The sequence below is a fragment of the Pundamilia nyererei genome, unplaced genomic scaffold, assembly GCF_000239375.1.
Source record: "Pundamilia nyererei isolate P.nyererei 1_Seehausen unplaced genomic scaffold, PunNye1.0 scaffold00005, whole genome shotgun sequence".
Taxonomy (NCBI): Eukaryota; Metazoa; Chordata; class Actinopteri; order Cichliformes; family Cichlidae; genus Pundamilia; species Pundamilia nyererei.
The window spans coordinates 3,603,634-3,621,160 of NW_005187406.1; the positions used below are offsets into that span (position 1 = coordinate 3,603,634).

Consider the following 17,527-nt stretch of genomic DNA (forward strand, 5'->3'; position numbering starts at 1 on the left):
CTGTGGATTCACTTTACTACATATGTGTTAAAACAAAATAACCTTTGTAATATTTCTCTTCAGGGTTTGGATCTGGGGTGAACCTTACAGGTCTGGACCTGGGTGGCTCTGTGGTGGGGGGGCCTGGAGCCATGAAGGACCTAGGGGGTCAGCAGTCCCGTTTCAAGTGGATGATGGAGGGAAACTGTTCTCCAGACACTTCCTCATCTGAGAATGCGTTTCATAAAAATGGTGAGATTATAACTTTTTTTGAAAGTAATTTCATAGTGCAGGCAGAAAGGGTTAAGATTAGCTGTGAAGTCGCATCTTACTGTGATCGCTCTCTTCCTACCTACCAGGTCCTGTCACCCCCATAAAGATGCCAGGGGGCTCACCATATTCGCAGTATGACATGATGGTTGGAGAAGGGCTGAGTGACAGTTGGCATCGCACCCCTGGCAACAAGATGTGTGCCAAGCCTGCCTCCACACCAAGCTGGCCCCCTGGTTAGTGACTACCTTAAATCAAGATGATGATTATCAAATTTGTGCACTATATGTAACGAGGACGTGAAACACAACATGTATTACCTCTCATTTTAATCATAGACACCTGCTTTAAAAAAAAAGCTGTCATACATTATCAGTCTATGAAACTAGATTTAAAAATTCAGTGTTTTAAGTTAGTTGTTAGAGCAAATCTTGACATCAGTGACATCACTGTGTTGGTTGGTTGCTGTTAATAGCCCACCATTGGTTTATGTCAGCTAAACAGTGACAGAACCATTAACCCAGTGGAAAACAAGGAAACCAAAACTAAAAAGTACTTTAAGGGGGTCACTTCAGTACAGCAATGAGTTTTTCTCTTTTCTCTTAAGTGGTTCTTTGTTGATGCCAGCTGAGCTGAAATGGGAGAATCTACCCATTAGCCATCATGCTAGAGTTTATAGAGCACTTTATAAATGAGGACTGTGTGCAGAAAAGGGTGGCTCAGACTAACAAGCTGAAGTCTAAGGCTGGCCCCTCTGTTTAATTTTGCCTTGTTAGGTGTACAGATTGTCCCACCTGGCCAGCTAACACAAGAATTAGCTGTGCGCTGTAAGGAGATGGCCGGGTAGTGCTATAAACAGTAATTAATTAGTATTAATAAAAGCCAAAAAAAATAAGTTTGATCATTGTACTCAGCATGATTCTAATAGACTACACTCAGTAAATGATTGTGAAAAGAATAACCACAATGCTTAATTTTGTTACATTTTATTTTCATCACTGTCACTGCCAGCTGTCCACATGAAAAGTAGATGACATTCACAACACCAAACAACATTTCAGGAGAACAGTAAAGCTTCTGTTTCAACAAAATCGAAGTCTTAAAATAGTCTTATATGTGACTTTAGCCGTTTAACTAATAGCGGTTACCCAATGGTCACTTTAGAGTCTGTGCTCCTGACTTAATTGCCAATTACTGCAAGTTTGCAAAGTAGCTTACTAACTAGCAGGTATACTAGTTTTGAACACTTGAAACAACATCTGTGGATGTGATTTTCAGCTTAAAATGAGCAACTTTTTAAAAAAAATGTCAGTTTAGTTCGACATCTTCAACTAAAGCCAAGCTATTGTTAGCATAAGTGTACCTGCTGTTGGCTGTCTCCACACAGACTTCACAAAGCGAGCATGTTGCTTCTCCCAAAATGTCCCTCTCACAGCAGAGCATCTGGTAAGGGTGGGTAGAGCTAGGGTGGCATCCCTGTGCAGTTACCATACCTGTATAAGGTGGTGTTTCTCAACCTCTCTACACCTCCGTATAGCACCAATTGTTATTTGAGCAATTTTTTGTCATAAATGTCTTTCATGCTTACTGGCTTGAAAACATAAACCATAAGGTGTCAAAGGTAACTTGTCAAATCATCTGTCAGCGCCATCTTCTGCCAACTACCTGTTAATTTGTCTTTCTTCCCCTCTGTAATAAGCTAACCACTTGTAATTTACTATGAACAGAAAAAAAGAACAACTCTTAATTTCGTGTAAAACCAACTAAATTGTGCTGTTTCATGTCCTCTTTAAGCCTGTAGGGTTAAAGTTTAGGCTTTTCAGGCTTTAACGGACCACATGTTTGTTTTTTCTTTAGAGTTCCAGCCTGGTGTGCCATGGAAAGGAATTGACCGTGTTGACCCTGAGTCTGACCCCTACATGACCCCAGGGAGCATGATGGGAAACACAGTGCCACCCACTCTCAATGATACAGAGCACCAATTGTTACAAGACAATACTGGTTAGCATTTGCGTGTCGACACCCGATACTCTTATGGATACCACTCCTCATATTTTGCTACCAAGTAAAGATATAAACAGGGAGTTGTGGCTCCTTTTTGCACAATGGCGCAGTCCAAAATTATATTTTTCATCTCATCTGCATTACTGAGCAGGTATGAGAACGTTCAATTTAGTTTTTTCACATAGATCAGTGTTTTTACTGCCAGTGCAAGTGGGTTTGTTTTCACAGTAAACTTGGTCGCAGCCTGCTGACACAGATTTTTCCCTCTTGTGTTTTCCCTTATCTGACTAATTGGAAACAAGTGCTTAAAACTGAAACTAATGACTTTCCTAAAGGTTTAAAAGGAAGGTTTTGTTTTCCTCCACTGTGATTGATTTCATAGTCAGAGAGAGTCACTGGGTTTTTTCCAGGATGTTGTTGTAACTTTGGTATAAAAAGTGTCATGAGTGTCACTTTTGTGGTGATTCAGCGCTTTATGACATGAAATAGAAAATTAATCTTCATTGGATTTTGCTGATGTTCACTTGGCATGTATAAAAAGCAGTTTGACATTGGAAAGGTGCAACTTTAGCTCTACATATGTTACCCATGGAGGCTGTTTTTGCATCGTTTATGATCATTCATTTTATGGTTCTCACTATCTTTGTATGCAGATTCCACCCCTCCTCTCAACACCTTGCTGCCTTCACCTGGTGCCTGGCCGTACAGTGCCTCAGACAGTCCTCTCAACAACGCACACAACTCAGGTAACCATACACATGAATATATACCATCTTCCTTCTAGGCTTTTGGTTAATTTATCTACGTTTGTATTTTTACTTCATAATTTCTGGTAATAGTGAATTGTCGGGTTTTTAATAAACTCTACAAGAAGAGAAAGTAAATGAAGCAGTGAAAGAATTTCCAATATACATTTGAATTGGATTTGATTGCTTTGAAGGTCACAATTTTAACAGATTCAGGTTTAAATGTTATTCTGCAGATACTTGGATAATTTGCAGTGAAATCTGGACGGCACTTAAATATGTTAGAAAATTCTAGTCCTGGAAAACCATGGACATCAGGGAGTAGCTTTGTAATGAACCAGTTAAAAGAATATGGAATATATGTGTTGCTCCTTAGATTAATCCACTGTCTGCAGATATTTTAAAGTCTCCGTCTTGCCTGTGTCCTTTTGTCTCCTACAGCAAAGTACACAGAATACAAGACCAGCTGGCCCCCAGAGCCCATTGGACCTAAGTCTTGGAAAGCCAGTCGTGGCAGCAGCCAGACCCAGTTATCCCGCCCACCTCCAGGCCTAGCCAGTCAAAAGCAGCCATCGCCTTCCCCTTGGTCAGGAGGAGCCCCTCGATTGGCTGCCCGCAGCTGGAGTAGTGGCTCGAACAGCACTGGTAACGCTGTGACTAATTTTTCATGTTGTTTTGGTTTTGTCTTTGAACACAGTAATTTTTTAAAAATGTTTAGTCAGGAGATTAAAAAAAAATGTCTTTGATTACTGAAAGTGTTATTTTGAGCTAAAGAATCCATTTATATTTCATTTGGAAGATTAAGTGAGGCTCAGTTCATGCAGTGGGAAAGTTATTCATCATTTATTTTGAGAAACTGGGAGGAAAAATAAAGTGACACTCCATGGATGACTCCTGTTACTAAGACCACTTTTCTCCTCGGTTTCTTTTCTGTGCAGGCTCGACCTGGAGTGACGGCAGCTCTCGAGAAACCTGCTGGTTGGTGCTCAGCAACCTCACGCCACAGGTACACAAACACACACATTCAGGCAGATCTGCAGAAAAAGAATTTCTCAAAATGCAGAGAAGAAAACAAATAAAACTATTTATTAATTAATCCAAACTGATTAGTCCATTTCACATTTGTATTAGCGGCAGTGGGAGCTGAGGCTAAAGCAGCCTCCTCCACCTCCTCTTGGGGTATCTCTAGCACTCCCACTCCCAGGCCAGATCAGAGAGGTCTCTCGTCCAATCCTGATCATGTGCCTGAACAAGTAGAACTGAGTCCTCTAAATAATCTGTATTGTTGTAGAGTCTTTAACTTAAAGTGCTTTGAGGCAACAGTTGTGATTTGGCGCTGCATAAATAAAATTGAACTAAATTTCTCTGCTGAACATGGAGTCCAGTATTGACCACCAAAAGCATCTTTAAACAAATGTTTTATTTATTTATTTATTTATATATATTTTTTTAAAGGCCTCATGATCACCATCTCTGTTGCCTTCCTTAATTCTTGGTGTGGTGCTGTTGTGGAAGCACACCTTGTAAGGTCTAGTGATCCCCAAAGCTATCTTAGCTGGAGCTAAATGCTTGTGACACACCAAACAGACCTGTGATTATTATCCAGACTTACATGATTCTCTATAAACCGCAGAAATCACCACCTATCTCTATAGCCAGCCCAACAGAATCTACTTAGACAGCCTGAAACTGCAGTGAAGGTCCATCATGGTTGCCCCTGATTTTGGCAGTGCTTGAAACATAGCACATTTAAAAATCCCAGTCTGTTTGACATCTTAACCTATTACTGTCCTTTTAAGATCTTTCGTCTGCTTGTTTTGTTTTTTTTACTACAGATTGATGGATCCACTCTGAGAACCATCTGCATGCAGCACGGGCCGTTGTTGACCTTTCACCTTGGCCTGACCCAGGGCACTGCTCTGATTCGCTACAGCTCCAGACAAGAGGCAGCCAAGGCTCAGAGTGCACTTCACATGTAAGGAATTATTTTGATAACATCTTTTTAAAGTAAATCTTAAAGTAAAAGAAACTAAAGTAGCATCTTGGCTTAGCTTAATATGTTGACTAGAAGTGGTAGCAAATGGCTAGCTTGCCTTTATTCACCGTCAACAAAAAACCATCTACCAGTAAATCTAAAGGTCAGCATTATATTGTCCTAGTTTGTTTCATAATTGAGCATTTTCTCTGTAAAATATCATAACGCTTGACTTTCAAGAGTTGCAAAGATCCCTGTTACTGATCCCTGGAAAAGTGTTAAACCATTAAGTGTTGTTTTTACAATAAAGTTCTGAAGTTTAGAGGTGATCTGGATCCTGCAGAAAGAACAAGCCTAGTCATTTTCACTTGCTCGCAAACGTGATGTGTAGCAAACCATATTCTGGTATAGTTTCACTTTGTGTGTTTCACAGTTGTGTAGACTATACATCACAAACTGAGTGTTAAACTTTCGTTTGCAGTTCATTTTGAGGCTGAAAAGCCTTTTGAGGCCCTTCATTCATTACAAGTGTATGACGGACTTTCTGTTTACCCCAGGTGTGTTTTGGGTAACACAACCATCTTAGCGGAGTTTATGAGTGAGGAAGATGTGGCTCGCTACATTGCACATTCCCAGGCTGGAGGAGCAGGAAGCGGAGGAGCTGCAGCCGGCTCCCAAGGCTCCGGGCCTACAGCAGCCTCCATAGTTGGGGCTAACAGTAACGGAGGAAGCTGTGAAAGAGGTGGAGCAGGAGGAAACGGTGGGGTAGGAGGAGTAGATGGAGCTTCCACAGTCGGAGGGGCAGGAAATGGAGGAGCTGGGTCTTCCAGTTCTGCATGGCAAAGTCTAGAAAGCACAGGCAGCTCGTCGGACCAGTCTGCCACCCAGGGGCCCGGATTGGGCATTTTCACCCAATGGAGCACCAACGGCACCGGGATAGGTGGGGCCGGAGGTGTGGAGGCCGGAAGGCAGGGTCTGTGGGGAAGTGTGGGTGGGATGGGGGGGACAGGGTACCCCAGCAGTAGCCTCTGGGCTTCTCCGGCGCTTGAGGATCGTCACCAGATGGGCAGCCCCGCCTCGCTGCTTCCAGGGGACCTCCTGGGCGGGGGGGCCGACTCTATCTGAGGGGCCAGCTGACACACACGTTTTACACCTAAGGTGAAACACGTCATGCTCTGCATTGACGTGGAGAAAAAAAAGCTACACTGGTCATCCAACATAGACACTCAACAGTCATACTACACACAAGCTACATGCACACATTACTTTCACACAGACATTAAACCGCCTAACTTTAAATGAAGACAACAGTAAAACTTGAACCGGGGGGAAAAGGTGAAATCCATTAAACTCTTTAGGACGTAACTGGATAGCTCTTTGTCTTTGTACTTCAGACCACACACCTGCATTCAGAGACCCAATCACTCAGGCATGCACTGTAGACAGGCTCAGCCAGAGTCCTACACGTCAACAAGTTTAGCTATTGCTGTTTTTAGTGTGCCACTTTTTTTAATTTTATATTGCTATTTAATGGTCAAATCTCAAAAGTCAGACATGCAGACTGAGCCCTCTTAGACCTGGCTGGCGTACTTCGGAGTTCCCACTTTTGGAAGCTTAAGAGTGGGAAGGATCGGGACGTTATAAAAAATCTGGGACAGCGCCACACTACTGAGTCAAATGGACGATCAGCAACGTTTGAGATGCGCAAAAGGAAAGAGTCTTTTTAGTAGGTACCGACACGTCTACATTGGTGGGAATATGCCATCACTATGGGACCCAGGGTGGAAAAAACACAAAACAAAAAAACAACATTAGCCAAACTTGCACTATATGCCTCTGGGTTTGTTGTTGACGCATCCTTCCACAAATCCCTCCATGTTTGAAACAGAGCTACAACACAACTACATAGACCTTAAAGAACAATTAAATGTTACAGCAGCAGTGGCCTTGGCTAACACCCAGCGGCCACCCACCCTCCATGTCAACAGCGTCATCACACCTTTTCATCAGTTACACACTGCTCTTATATTTGACAAGCAAAATTGTATCTCCTTGTCGATGTGCGTTGGTTGTTTATCAGTTTGTTTTCTGTTTTAGAAGAAATGAGAAATGTGTGGAAAAAAACAGTGGAAATCCAGAGATGTCCTCTTATTTGCCCTTCAAACACTGACCTCGCTATTGTATTTTTTCTTACTCAAGAAATCAAGTTGGTTATTATATATTGTCATGATGTAATGGTGACTATGATCACATATTTACTCGCTGTACAAGGTGCCCTCCTGCCTGCCTGTGTGTGCATGAACTGAGTGTTGACAGTTACGACCGAATGGAGAAGGATGTGATTATGATGACAATTATATTGGGAGTGTCTGTGTTATTGCTGCAACATTGAATGTTTGTTTTCCTTTTTTTCTTTTTTCTTGTCCATGAGAGATTCATGTGTGTGTGCGTGCGTGCGTGCGTGCTTGCCTTTGAACACTGATCTTCTCCAGTCAGGGAAGTGAATAGATGTAAATCTGACAGCTTACATTTGAGAGAAAGACTGTGTGTGTGTGTGTGTGTGTGTGTGTGTGTGTACACATTTTTGCGTGCTTGACTGGATGTTGTGATAGCTAAAAAGTTCAAAAACATTGGCACTATTGCATTTGTCTCCTAAGTTGTGTTTTTAGTCGCTTTTTGTTTCCGTTTATATATATTTTTCTTTTAAATGCAATAAGAGAATATTTTGTTTTTAAGACGAAGCAACCAACCGAAGGCATTTTTATTAAGATGCCACATCTTACCATACCAAGCTGAGCTGGAAACAGTGTTTTACAGACACGTTAAAGACATTTTATGTTTTACTGTGTTTCTTTTTATTATGTATCAGTTTAAATTAAGTCAGTCTTTATTATCACTCCTGTTCAGGATGTTTTCCTTTGTTTCAGATGTTACATAAAAGGAGAGGAAATTAATTTAAAGCAGAAAAGAACAAGATAATAAAGGTTGAATTGAAGCACTGTCTTTTTTTTCACTTTGTGCCTCTGAGTAGTTTTCTTGAGAAGTCGAGGGTGGCATAGACTGTTATTTGTGCTTTCAGGATTTTTGTCTAAGATTTGATGAACTAAATTGATTTTCTCTGACATAGGAAGGAACATTTAAAGAAAAAAAAAGGTCATGATCACTGAACTCACAAAACATCTTTTGACTTAAATCATACGCCAGTTATGATCTCACTATCAAATGTCTTAATAGGATAAAATGAAGTGTTGACATTTCCAGGGGTGAAATGTCAGATGGCATCAAAATGTTGGGTCATTAGTCAACCCTGTAATCAAAACAATTCGATTTTAGCTATTTTTTTCTTTAGCTAGATTCTCAATTGATAAAATGAATCTTCAGTAAACAGGAATGTCATCCTGATACTTTTTTTTTTTTTTTAATGTAGTAAATAAAATCTAAATGATAAAAACTGTGAAAACACTGGAATAGACACTTTATTTGTTAGATCTCCCTACTACTGTGTTTGATCCACTTTTTCCTTCATAACTGCCGTAATTCTTCATGGCACAAATTCAACAAGGTGCTGGAAGCATTCCACAGATTTTGGTCCATATTATCATGATAGCACAGCTACTGAAGATTTGTCAGCTGCATATCCACGATTTCCCGTCACCTCCCAAAGATGCTCCGTTGGATTGAAATCTGGTGAGTGGAGTACAGTCAACCAAATTGGTTAGAGGTGATCTGATGTGGTGCCTTATCCTGCTGGAAGTAGCCATCAGAAGATGGGTACACTGTAGATGGACACCACACCAGTGTGATCCACTGATACAAGCCAAAATGGGTTGATTCTTTCATGTTTACACTAAATTCTGACTCTCATGTCTGAATGTTGAAGCAGAAATTGAGACTCACAACACCAGTTGTTTTCCAGTCTTTAGTTGTCCAGCTCTGATCGATACCCTAGTCTTCCTGTTCCTAACTGACAGGAGTGGTACCTGGCGTGGTCTTTTGTGTGTATGTGTATTGCGCATTCAGAGATGCATGCATAGCATATGGTTATTTGAAATCTTTCTGCCTACCTTTGAGCTCAAAGTCTAGCCATTCTACCCTGATATCAACACAACATTGTCATCTAGAGAACTGCTGCTCACTGGATATTTTCTTTTTTTTCAGACCATGCTCTGTAAACCCTAGAGATCAGCAGTTTCTGAAACGCTCTGACCATCTTGCACCAAAGTCACTTTAACCTCCATCCTAATCCTCAGTTTAAAATTCAGCATGTCTTCATGACTAAATGCATTGACCTGCTGTCATTATTAGTTATTTGTGCTAACTGACAGGTGTACCTAATAAAGTACACATCTGACTTTCAATCATTAATTATTTACCTTTTATTTGGGCGGGTAAAATTGTGGGATCACAGAGCGAATGAGCAACTTAATATGCAAAAACATTTAATGGGAACACAAATAAATAAATAAATAGGATAATTAATAGAAAACTGAATAATAGAAGTAACGGAAAAGATATTTTATTATTAAGTTTTAATATTTTAATTTTTTTATTTATTTATTTATTTTTTTAATCCTGGCAGCTTCGGTCCTCCATACACAGGCACATAGCTTACTCCAGCAGGCGCAGGGCGGTGATCATCTTATACTTCTCTATTGTGCTTTAATTTTAGAGTCTGCTGAGAGCGAGGGGAGATCAGAGTGCAGCTGGTGGCATCAGGGCGCTTCATTCATGCCTGCAAGCAGCAGCTCTCAGCAGCCCTGCTGCTTTAAGACAATCCGGGCATCTCTGCAAGCCTGTGCATGACATCATTGATATTGTCAATGGTGTAGAGTGAGGGAGGGCTGGGTGTGAGGGGGAGACGGAGAGGAGCAGCCAAAGGAGAGAGGAAGAGGAGGACCTCGGTGTCTAGTTTCAGATTTTTTTTCCATTAAATAAACGTGACTCTACGGAGCTTCCTCTAGTCGCATCTCCACCTTCGGGTCGTCTCGGATTAGCTGGTAATTTTTTGGTCGACACTTCGGGTTTGGGTCACGCATCTCCGAGGCTATGAGCCGTCCGAAGCTGCATCGGTACGTCGCTGTCCAGGGTCCTGAGTGAGACGACGGACGACCACGAAGCCGGTGAGAAGGTGCAGGGATGGTGGTGATGGTTGTCGGCGGGTGGGTGTATGTTGGCTGGCGAAGATGTCTGTGTGTGTGAGAGAGAGCGAGAGAGACGTGGAGGGGGGAGGGCTTGGGTTAGCCAAACAGAGTCCAGATAGTCGTGTTGGGGTGGGCGAGGGGGTGCGCTCGATCAGAGGTCCTGTGTGGAGGGTGCGGTTATGGGGAATTATTACCATATCTGATGGCCATCCAGACATGAACGGTATGTTGTTGTTTATTTATTTGTTTGTTTGGGTTTGTGGGGTTTTCGGGGGTTTTGTGCATGCACGGCCTTCCTCATTTGCTTTGTGATATCTGGGGCAACAGCACGCTGGGTGAAAATACCACGTCTCGCCTGTTTTTGCAGTCTCTTGCTGCAATAGTGGGTCCCAGTTTTGTAACGCTGGCAGCACAGCAGCAGCAGCAGCAGCTCCTGGAAGGCTGAGAGAGAAAACGAGCATGAGAAACCTGCTGGAAAGGGTTTGGCGGTGTGCAGCAGTGCACGGTGTGTATGTGGAGGTTCGTCTACAATGCAGTCAAGACTGAAAGGGGAAGGGGGGACTTAGTCAGCGATTAATGCGATGTCAGGCTGGCTTGTAAAAGCGTAACCTTTGTCTCCATCATCTCACACTTTTATGTCCTTATTTCAGGGCTGTGCACACAGTTAGGGCCAGGATGAGGAAAACATGACTCATTCAAATTTTGTGAGGGGACCCCAGTGAGAAATAGCAAGTTTATGCAAATCACTTGTACACAGGATCAAGACTCCTTTAAAGTGCTTTGGGAAGAGTGTGTGTGTGTGAGAGAGAGAGATTTCCCCCCCACCCCCTGCAGTTCTTAATAAATCATGTTACACAACTACAGGCTCTGTTCTTCTTCACTCTCACCTTTTCTTTTGCTCCATGCAGTTTATAAATACTTTATTGGCCTACATCGTTGCCTGGAATTTACTGTCAACCATCCTCGGCACACATCAGGAGCAGGGGTGTTTCATTAGGTCGTGTCTCTTTGACGCTTTGGCCACATGTGTGCCACAGTTTCCCTCCTGGCTCCAGAGATTCAACTCGGGCTGCACTACGTCATTGTACTTTGCTCAGGCTTACAGTTCTGTTTCCCTTCACTGATACAGCAGCCTAAGGCCTAACCGCTTGTACTCTAAAGTCTGCAGTCTTTTCACCAGTGTCCTTTCACTCTATTGATCACCGGTGACTGATGACAGCTTTGTGCGTGTGTGTGTCTGTGTGATTCTGTCGAACCGTTCCAGCAAGTTGAAGAGCTCAGAAGCCATGGAGTTGAGGGTGGGGAACAAGTACCGCCTTGGGAGGAAGATAGGGAGTGGATCCTTTGGAGATATTTATCTCGGTGAGTATCTAAGCAAGTAGTGCCAATTGCCATCAGTTTTGGGGGTTTGTAGACTTAAGTTCTTCTGATCTAACCTCTGTTTCTCTCATCAGGGTCAAACATTGCTACAGGAGAGGAAGTAGCCATTAAACTGGAATGTGTGAAGACCAAACATCCACAGCTCCACATCGAGAGCAAATTCTACAAAATGATGCAGGGTGGAGGTACAGAGAAATATTTCAGGGTCTCTTTGAAAGCTTTACTACCGGTCTGCTGAGATGTAGTAAATAGTTTTAGGGTCACTAAGGAGTATTTAGGGCTGCTCAGAGCTATCAACCATGATTGCAAAGAGATTATGGTGAATTTGAAAGACATTTCAGGGCACACAAAGGCATTGAAACTAAAGCTATCTTTGACTGAAATACAATTAATGAGCATTTGAGTGTCTTTATGGTCACTGGGAGTAATGATCGTCCTGCTGCACTAAGCTGGTGATAACACAGTGACGGACATAAGATAAATAACATGAAGCTTTATTTATGTGCAGAGGTTGATATATGAGTGAGAATCTTTACTCCAAATGATTCGGTTTCCTAACATTTCTGCTCCTTCTCACACCACAGTGGGAATCCCGGCTATCAAGTGGTGTGGAGCGGAAGGCGACTACAACGTCATGGTGATGGAGCTGCTGGGTCCCAGTCTGGAGGACCTGTTCAACTTCTGCTCCCGCAAGTTCAGCCTGAAGACAGTCCTGCTGCTGGCAGACCAGATGGTGAGACCGACTGGCCACAAAAAACCTAACAGCTCATCAGGGCATCTTTTTTTCCACCTTGCACCCTATCATCTGTAGTAACTAATCACGTTAAGAGCTCAAATGAGAGCTTCTGTGTACTTTGTCAGAATTTCATACCATTTTTAAAACACTTCCTCAAGACTGAGACTCGTCCGTTTACCTTCATGAAAGGAAATTTTTGTTAACTGTGCCTCAGCATACAAGATAACTAGTGACCCCCTTTGTCTGTCTTCAGATCAGCAGAATCGAGTACATCCACTCCAAGAACTTTATCCACAGAGACGTGAAGCCCGATAACTTCCTGATGGGGCTCGGGAAGAAGGGAAACCTGGTCTACATCATCGATTTTGGCCTGGCCAAGAAATACCGTGACGCCCGGACACACCAGCACATCCCTTACCGTGAGAATAAAAACCTAACCGGCACCGCCCGCTACGCCTCCATTAACACCCATCTGGGCATCGGTAAGGCAGCGGAGACGGCCTGCGTATCTGTCTTGTTGTGTGTGTTCTGCGAACCCCAATATGATTTTTCTGATTCCTTTTTATTAATTGTGACATGATTCTCAGAGCTGTAGCTTTTTCCTTTCTTTCCCTACATTTCCTGCTGTTTCATTCTCTTCTCTCTTTTCGTCACTTTGCTCCGTCTTTTTCTCCACAGAGCAGTCGAGACGTGATGACCTGGAGTCTCTGGGCTATGTTCTCATGTACTTCAACCTGGGCTCTCTGCCATGGCAAGGACTCAAGGCTGCCACCAAGCGGCAGAAGTATGAACGTATCAGTGAGAAGAAAATGTCCACCCCTATCGAGGTGCTGTGCAAAGGTTACCCATGTGAGTAGCTGTTAGAGTGGTGTTCTTGAGTGCAGTAAAGAGGTTTTTGCAGTTTTTCTGTCAGACTGTTCATCTGACTTTGCTCTAAATCTTCTGTCTCCTATGTTTCCCAGCTGAGTTCTCCACGTATCTGAACCTGTGTCGCTCCCTACGGTTTGATGACAAGCCAGACTACTCTTATCTAAGGCAGCTCTTCAGGAACCTTTTCCACCGACAAGGCTTCTCCTACGACTATGTCTTTGACTGGAACATGCTGAAGTTTGTGCGTGTCGCACTTGGACTTGGAAGATTTATCCCTTTTCTAGCAGACTTTCTCATCTATGCTATTCCTTTGTGTCTCAGGGGGCCGGCAGGACAACAGACGATGGCGAAAGGGAGAGGAGAGAGGGGAAAGATGGAGAGGAAAGACCAGGAGGAGGCCAAAGAGGAGCGGGAGGTCGAGCTTTGCCACCGGGTCCAAACCCTTCTGCAGCCAACAGAGTGAGGAACGAGGCAGACGCTGCTCCTCCTAACCCAGCTACGCGTGGGGTCCAGCAGTCAGGTTAGGGTGTTGCTTTCTTCTGGGTGTTGGAGGGCAGCAGCAGAGTTCAGATTTTCATTTTAAGTGTGTGCTTCTGTGTGCTCACACAGGTAATCGCTCTCCTCAGGCTGGGAGAGCAGAGCGAGCTGAGCGAGAGAGGAAGGTGGCCATGAGGCTTCATCGCGGGGCCCCGGCTAATGTCTCCTCCTCCGATCTCACTGCACGCCTCGACCAATCACGCATCACCACATCACAGGTAGGAAGATTAGCACTGTGTCGTTCTATACACTCAGGACTGGTGATGGATATTCAGACATCACCTCACATGCAGCAGATGGCTGCCCCTCCTCGAGCCTGGTTCTGCTGGAGGTTTCTTCCTGTTAAAAGGGAGTTTTTCATTCCCACTGTCGCCAAGTGCTTTCTCATAAGGGGCGGTCTGATTGTTGGGGTTTTCTCTGTATTATTGTAGGGTTTATACCTCGTCATCTAAAGTGCTTTGAGCTGGCTGTTGTTGTGATTTGGTGCTATATAAATATAACTGAATGCAGTAAACTAAGACAGAGAACCTCACATGTTATGCAGGCATGTTTAGCACACAGGAACTACAGGGAACTTTATGAAACTTGACCACAAATAATCTGCAGCAGGTGTCACTCTTTGCTCTTTTGAAACAATTTTTTTTCCTTATTTCTTCTTTTTGGTGGAGAAAGTGGATGAGAAGAGTTTGCACTAACTTAGATTACTGCATTTTCTCATTATACTTGGCACTCTGCTCTAACTAGTGATGCATATCTGAAATACTGGAAGCAGGAAAATAGTCATCATTAATCTACTTATAATTACCACCAAAACATGCATACGAAGAGTTTTTGTTACTGTGGAGCTTAAAGTCAAATATGATATGAAGGCAGATTAATTCTCCAAGGCCTTCCTTCAGTGCCTACATCCTGTAGCAGTGACAGCAGACAACCTGATTGACCACTCTGAGCTCTTTAAAGATTCTTACATGAACCAAACCTGAAATTCAAATGGATAAAATATGACTTTGTTCACTGACTGAATATTTTATAATGTACTTGTATATAAAACAAGGAACTTAATTGTCCAGACTATCCTATGATCTTGACAGGTAATAAGTAGGCACTTCAGGTTTTTTTCAGTGTCTGTGCTTTGTTTGCTGCAGTGAATAAAATGATCCAAACTCTATGAAGGCCGTCTGCTTAAATTAAACTCGAAGACGGCTCGCGTAGTTTAGGCGCAGAAAGTCTCTTTTCTTTATTTTTTAGCTTTTGCCTTGTTTTAATCATCTCGTTTTCCCTCCTTACTCAGGTCAGTGTGCCATTTGAACACCTGGCAAAGTGAGTTCCTTCTCCCTGGCCTGCAAGTCAGTGGCAGGTGAGGACATGTCTGACACATACTCACACAGACAGCGTTTCTTTTATCTAAAAAAAAAAAAATCCTTGCTTTTGAGCTGTACAAGCTCCCATCCCCATCAAAGGGATAGTGTAGTTTGAAAATAGATTGTCACGAGTCACCCTACACGCTCACACGGTACCAACTTGTCAAAAGAGTGCAGCCACACTGTAAAACGTACCCTGGTTTTCTGGTCTTCATTAAGATACAGGCAGGTGCTGCAGTATTCTCCCGAGCAATAGCTGTCACCACTAAGACACTATCAACAAAACATCAGCGCTGATATAGGAAGAGAAGAAGTCAAACCTGGAGTCAAAGACATTGCACAGTCTGTTGTTTTCTACCCCTGTGGAATCTGTCAATGAGCTTCTGCACTGATTTGGCATTAAAATAGCAGTAAAAACAGACACAACTGTGCACTCCAAGTTAAAAATTGAAAGATGCATGACCAACCAGAATCAGCACAGACAATGTGACATCAGTTTCGTCACAGATTCGTCACACAGCACCATGCTACGGGGTGAACGGCGAGCATAAATGGGTGGATGGATGGAGTCGGCCACCTTCTGGTCAATTAAAAAGATTGCAGCTGTTTGTTTTTTTTAAACTAACTTCAGTTTTCAGTCCTGTAAACCAGATCCATCTTTTATATACAGTGTATGGGTGCAGCAGGGTGCGAGGGAAGTAGTAAAACTGCTCAGAGGGAAAAATGCACACAGATGACACAAATAAATTTGATGACTTGTTTTATGGCACTGCTCTATGACATCCCAGTTGACTTTATAAATGCAGGAAAGGGTAACATAAGACATTTGTCATTAAATTTCTTTTAAAATTGAAATGCTGCAAAAGCAGACTTAATATATTTACTCTAAACAGAATTTAAGTAGTATTAATGGTAGCAGTAGCGCAGTACAACAGCACTTAGCAGGCATATAAACGGGTGGACTACAATTTGACTAAGGCTACAAAACAGAAGCAGCACAGAGTGATCAGCTGAAAATCTTCATCTTTTAAAGACTAACATTTTCCTGTTTTGTTCTTCTTTTTTTCTCTTGCGGTTCAGCAGCTGCAGGGTATCAAATACCCCTTACTTTTCAAATGGATGAATGAAAACATGAGTGACTGCAGGAGGAGAAAGCATTACAGGCCCTTAAAGGGGGATCGATCGTCCGTGTGTCTGTCAGTATGCGGTGTGAGCATGCCCAGTGTTAAAGCTTGCTGAGATGATGGAAAACCAGTGGGACAGACGAACTCTAGGCTGGAACCGTTTGATACTGCTTTTCAGAGAGTGTTGCCGGACGGGGGTCGACTCGGTCAATTCAGAGGCTCAACTCAACTCGCATAAAATAAACCATCAAAGTGCACAAAATGGACTAAGTCAATTATTTTGTGGTCTACACCTGTGATAAAATCAACAACTATCAATCTGCTAATGTTTGCGAGCTACATCTGCTGCTTGTGGTATTCTTTATTATTAATAGATATCTTTAAAAAAAAAAAAAGGAAACATGGAGACAAATGCAAAACAAAAGTGTATCCAGGCCTACGAGAGGCGAGCCAGGCGATTGCTTTAACGTGGACCACCGAGAGGAACAGAGGAAGGGGATAAATGGGAGCGAGGCTGCTTTTCGTCAGTAAACGTGTCTGTCTGTGTTATTGTCCTAATCGTTCGTTTTGCCTTCAGCTTTGCTTTAGAGAGCCAGAAGAAAGGAAAGCTAGTTGTGAGGAAGAGGGAGGCTGTAAAACCTGTTAGGAGTTCCTATTTTTCAGCACATTTGTTACAGTCTTACCTAAGGAAGACTGAAAACATTACTGAATGTGAAAAGTGCAAAAAGACTGCCGCGAGCAGAGATCGGGATATAACGTGGATTGTATGATATGATGAAGCCTTAGTCCAGCTTGCAACTCCAGGCATGAAGAGACTCGAGAAAGTTGTAAGATCTTGGTGGTGAGCAAGTCTGGTGTTACATTTGTATTTTTCTTTACGTTTGCTTTTGTCCCATTTTATATGACATGTAAAATGTGTACATACTTTTGCCAGAATGTGACAGATTGTTTAAAGACGGAGCTGGAGAGAAGAGTACCTCCTGACACACCTGGGACAGAAAGTGAAACTTTACCGGAAACCTTTAGAGTCTGCCTCGCGTTTGTTTTGGTTTGCACTGAGGCAGGCAATGACAGAAAGGTTCTTGTTATAATATAAAATGTACTCATCGGTATTTTAACCCAGGCCTGTCAGGATGGATGGAGGTCTCTGATTAGAGGATGATGACTGATGTCCTGTACATTTCTTTACCATGCTTCAACTTTATTAATATGATATTTGTGTATATTTTCTGATTCAATAAAAAATATACACACCTTATACAAACTTCTAATGATATCTTTCTCTTGATGGAAACATACTTAAATATTCATATTCATAACTGATCTCAGAATACAAATGCTGTACAAAAGTCTAAAGATTTCTTTAAAATTTACTTCCAGTAGTTCCTTTATCTGACCAGAGAA

The 17,527-nt window shown here is 42.6% G+C and overlaps 2 protein-coding genes across 4 annotated transcripts in view; both read left to right on the plus strand.

Annotated features, from left to right (window-relative positions):
• tnrc6ba (trinucleotide repeat containing adaptor 6Ba) overlaps positions 1–211 on the plus strand; it is an 11,497-nt gene extending 11,286 nt beyond the window's left edge. The window contains exon 13 of the mRNA XM_013913010.1: positions 64–211. Coding sequence (XP_013768464.1) covers positions 64–211 — 148 coding nt within the window. The remainder of the gene's footprint in view (positions 1–63) is intronic.
• Positions 212–9,833: 9,622 nt separating this feature from the next.
• On the plus strand, positions 9,834–16,380 carry LOC102192638 (casein kinase I isoform epsilon-like). 3 transcript variants are annotated; one of them, XM_005721821.1, is made up of 11 exons: positions 9,834–10,094; positions 11,380–11,477; positions 11,570–11,680; positions 12,080–12,228; positions 12,485–12,713; positions 12,910–13,080; positions 13,194–13,342; positions 13,423–13,621; positions 13,711–13,856; positions 14,930–14,995; positions 16,080–16,380. In XM_005721821.1, the coding sequence occupies exons 2-10, from the start codon at positions 11,402–11,404 to the stop codon at positions 14,960–14,962; spliced, it is 1,263 nt and encodes a 420-aa protein (XP_005721878.1). In that variant the 5' UTR covers positions 9,834–10,094; positions 11,380–11,401; the 3' UTR covers positions 14,963–14,995; positions 16,080–16,380. The 3 variants fall into 3 exon arrangements, with proteins under 3 accessions (XP_005721878.1, XP_005721880.1, XP_005721879.1); XM_005721823.1 differs by having other exon boundaries at positions 16,083–16,380; XM_005721822.1 differs by lacking the exon at positions 9,834–10,094 and adding an exon at positions 10,249–10,338.
• The last annotated feature ends 1,147 nt before the right edge of the window (positions 16,381–17,527 follow it).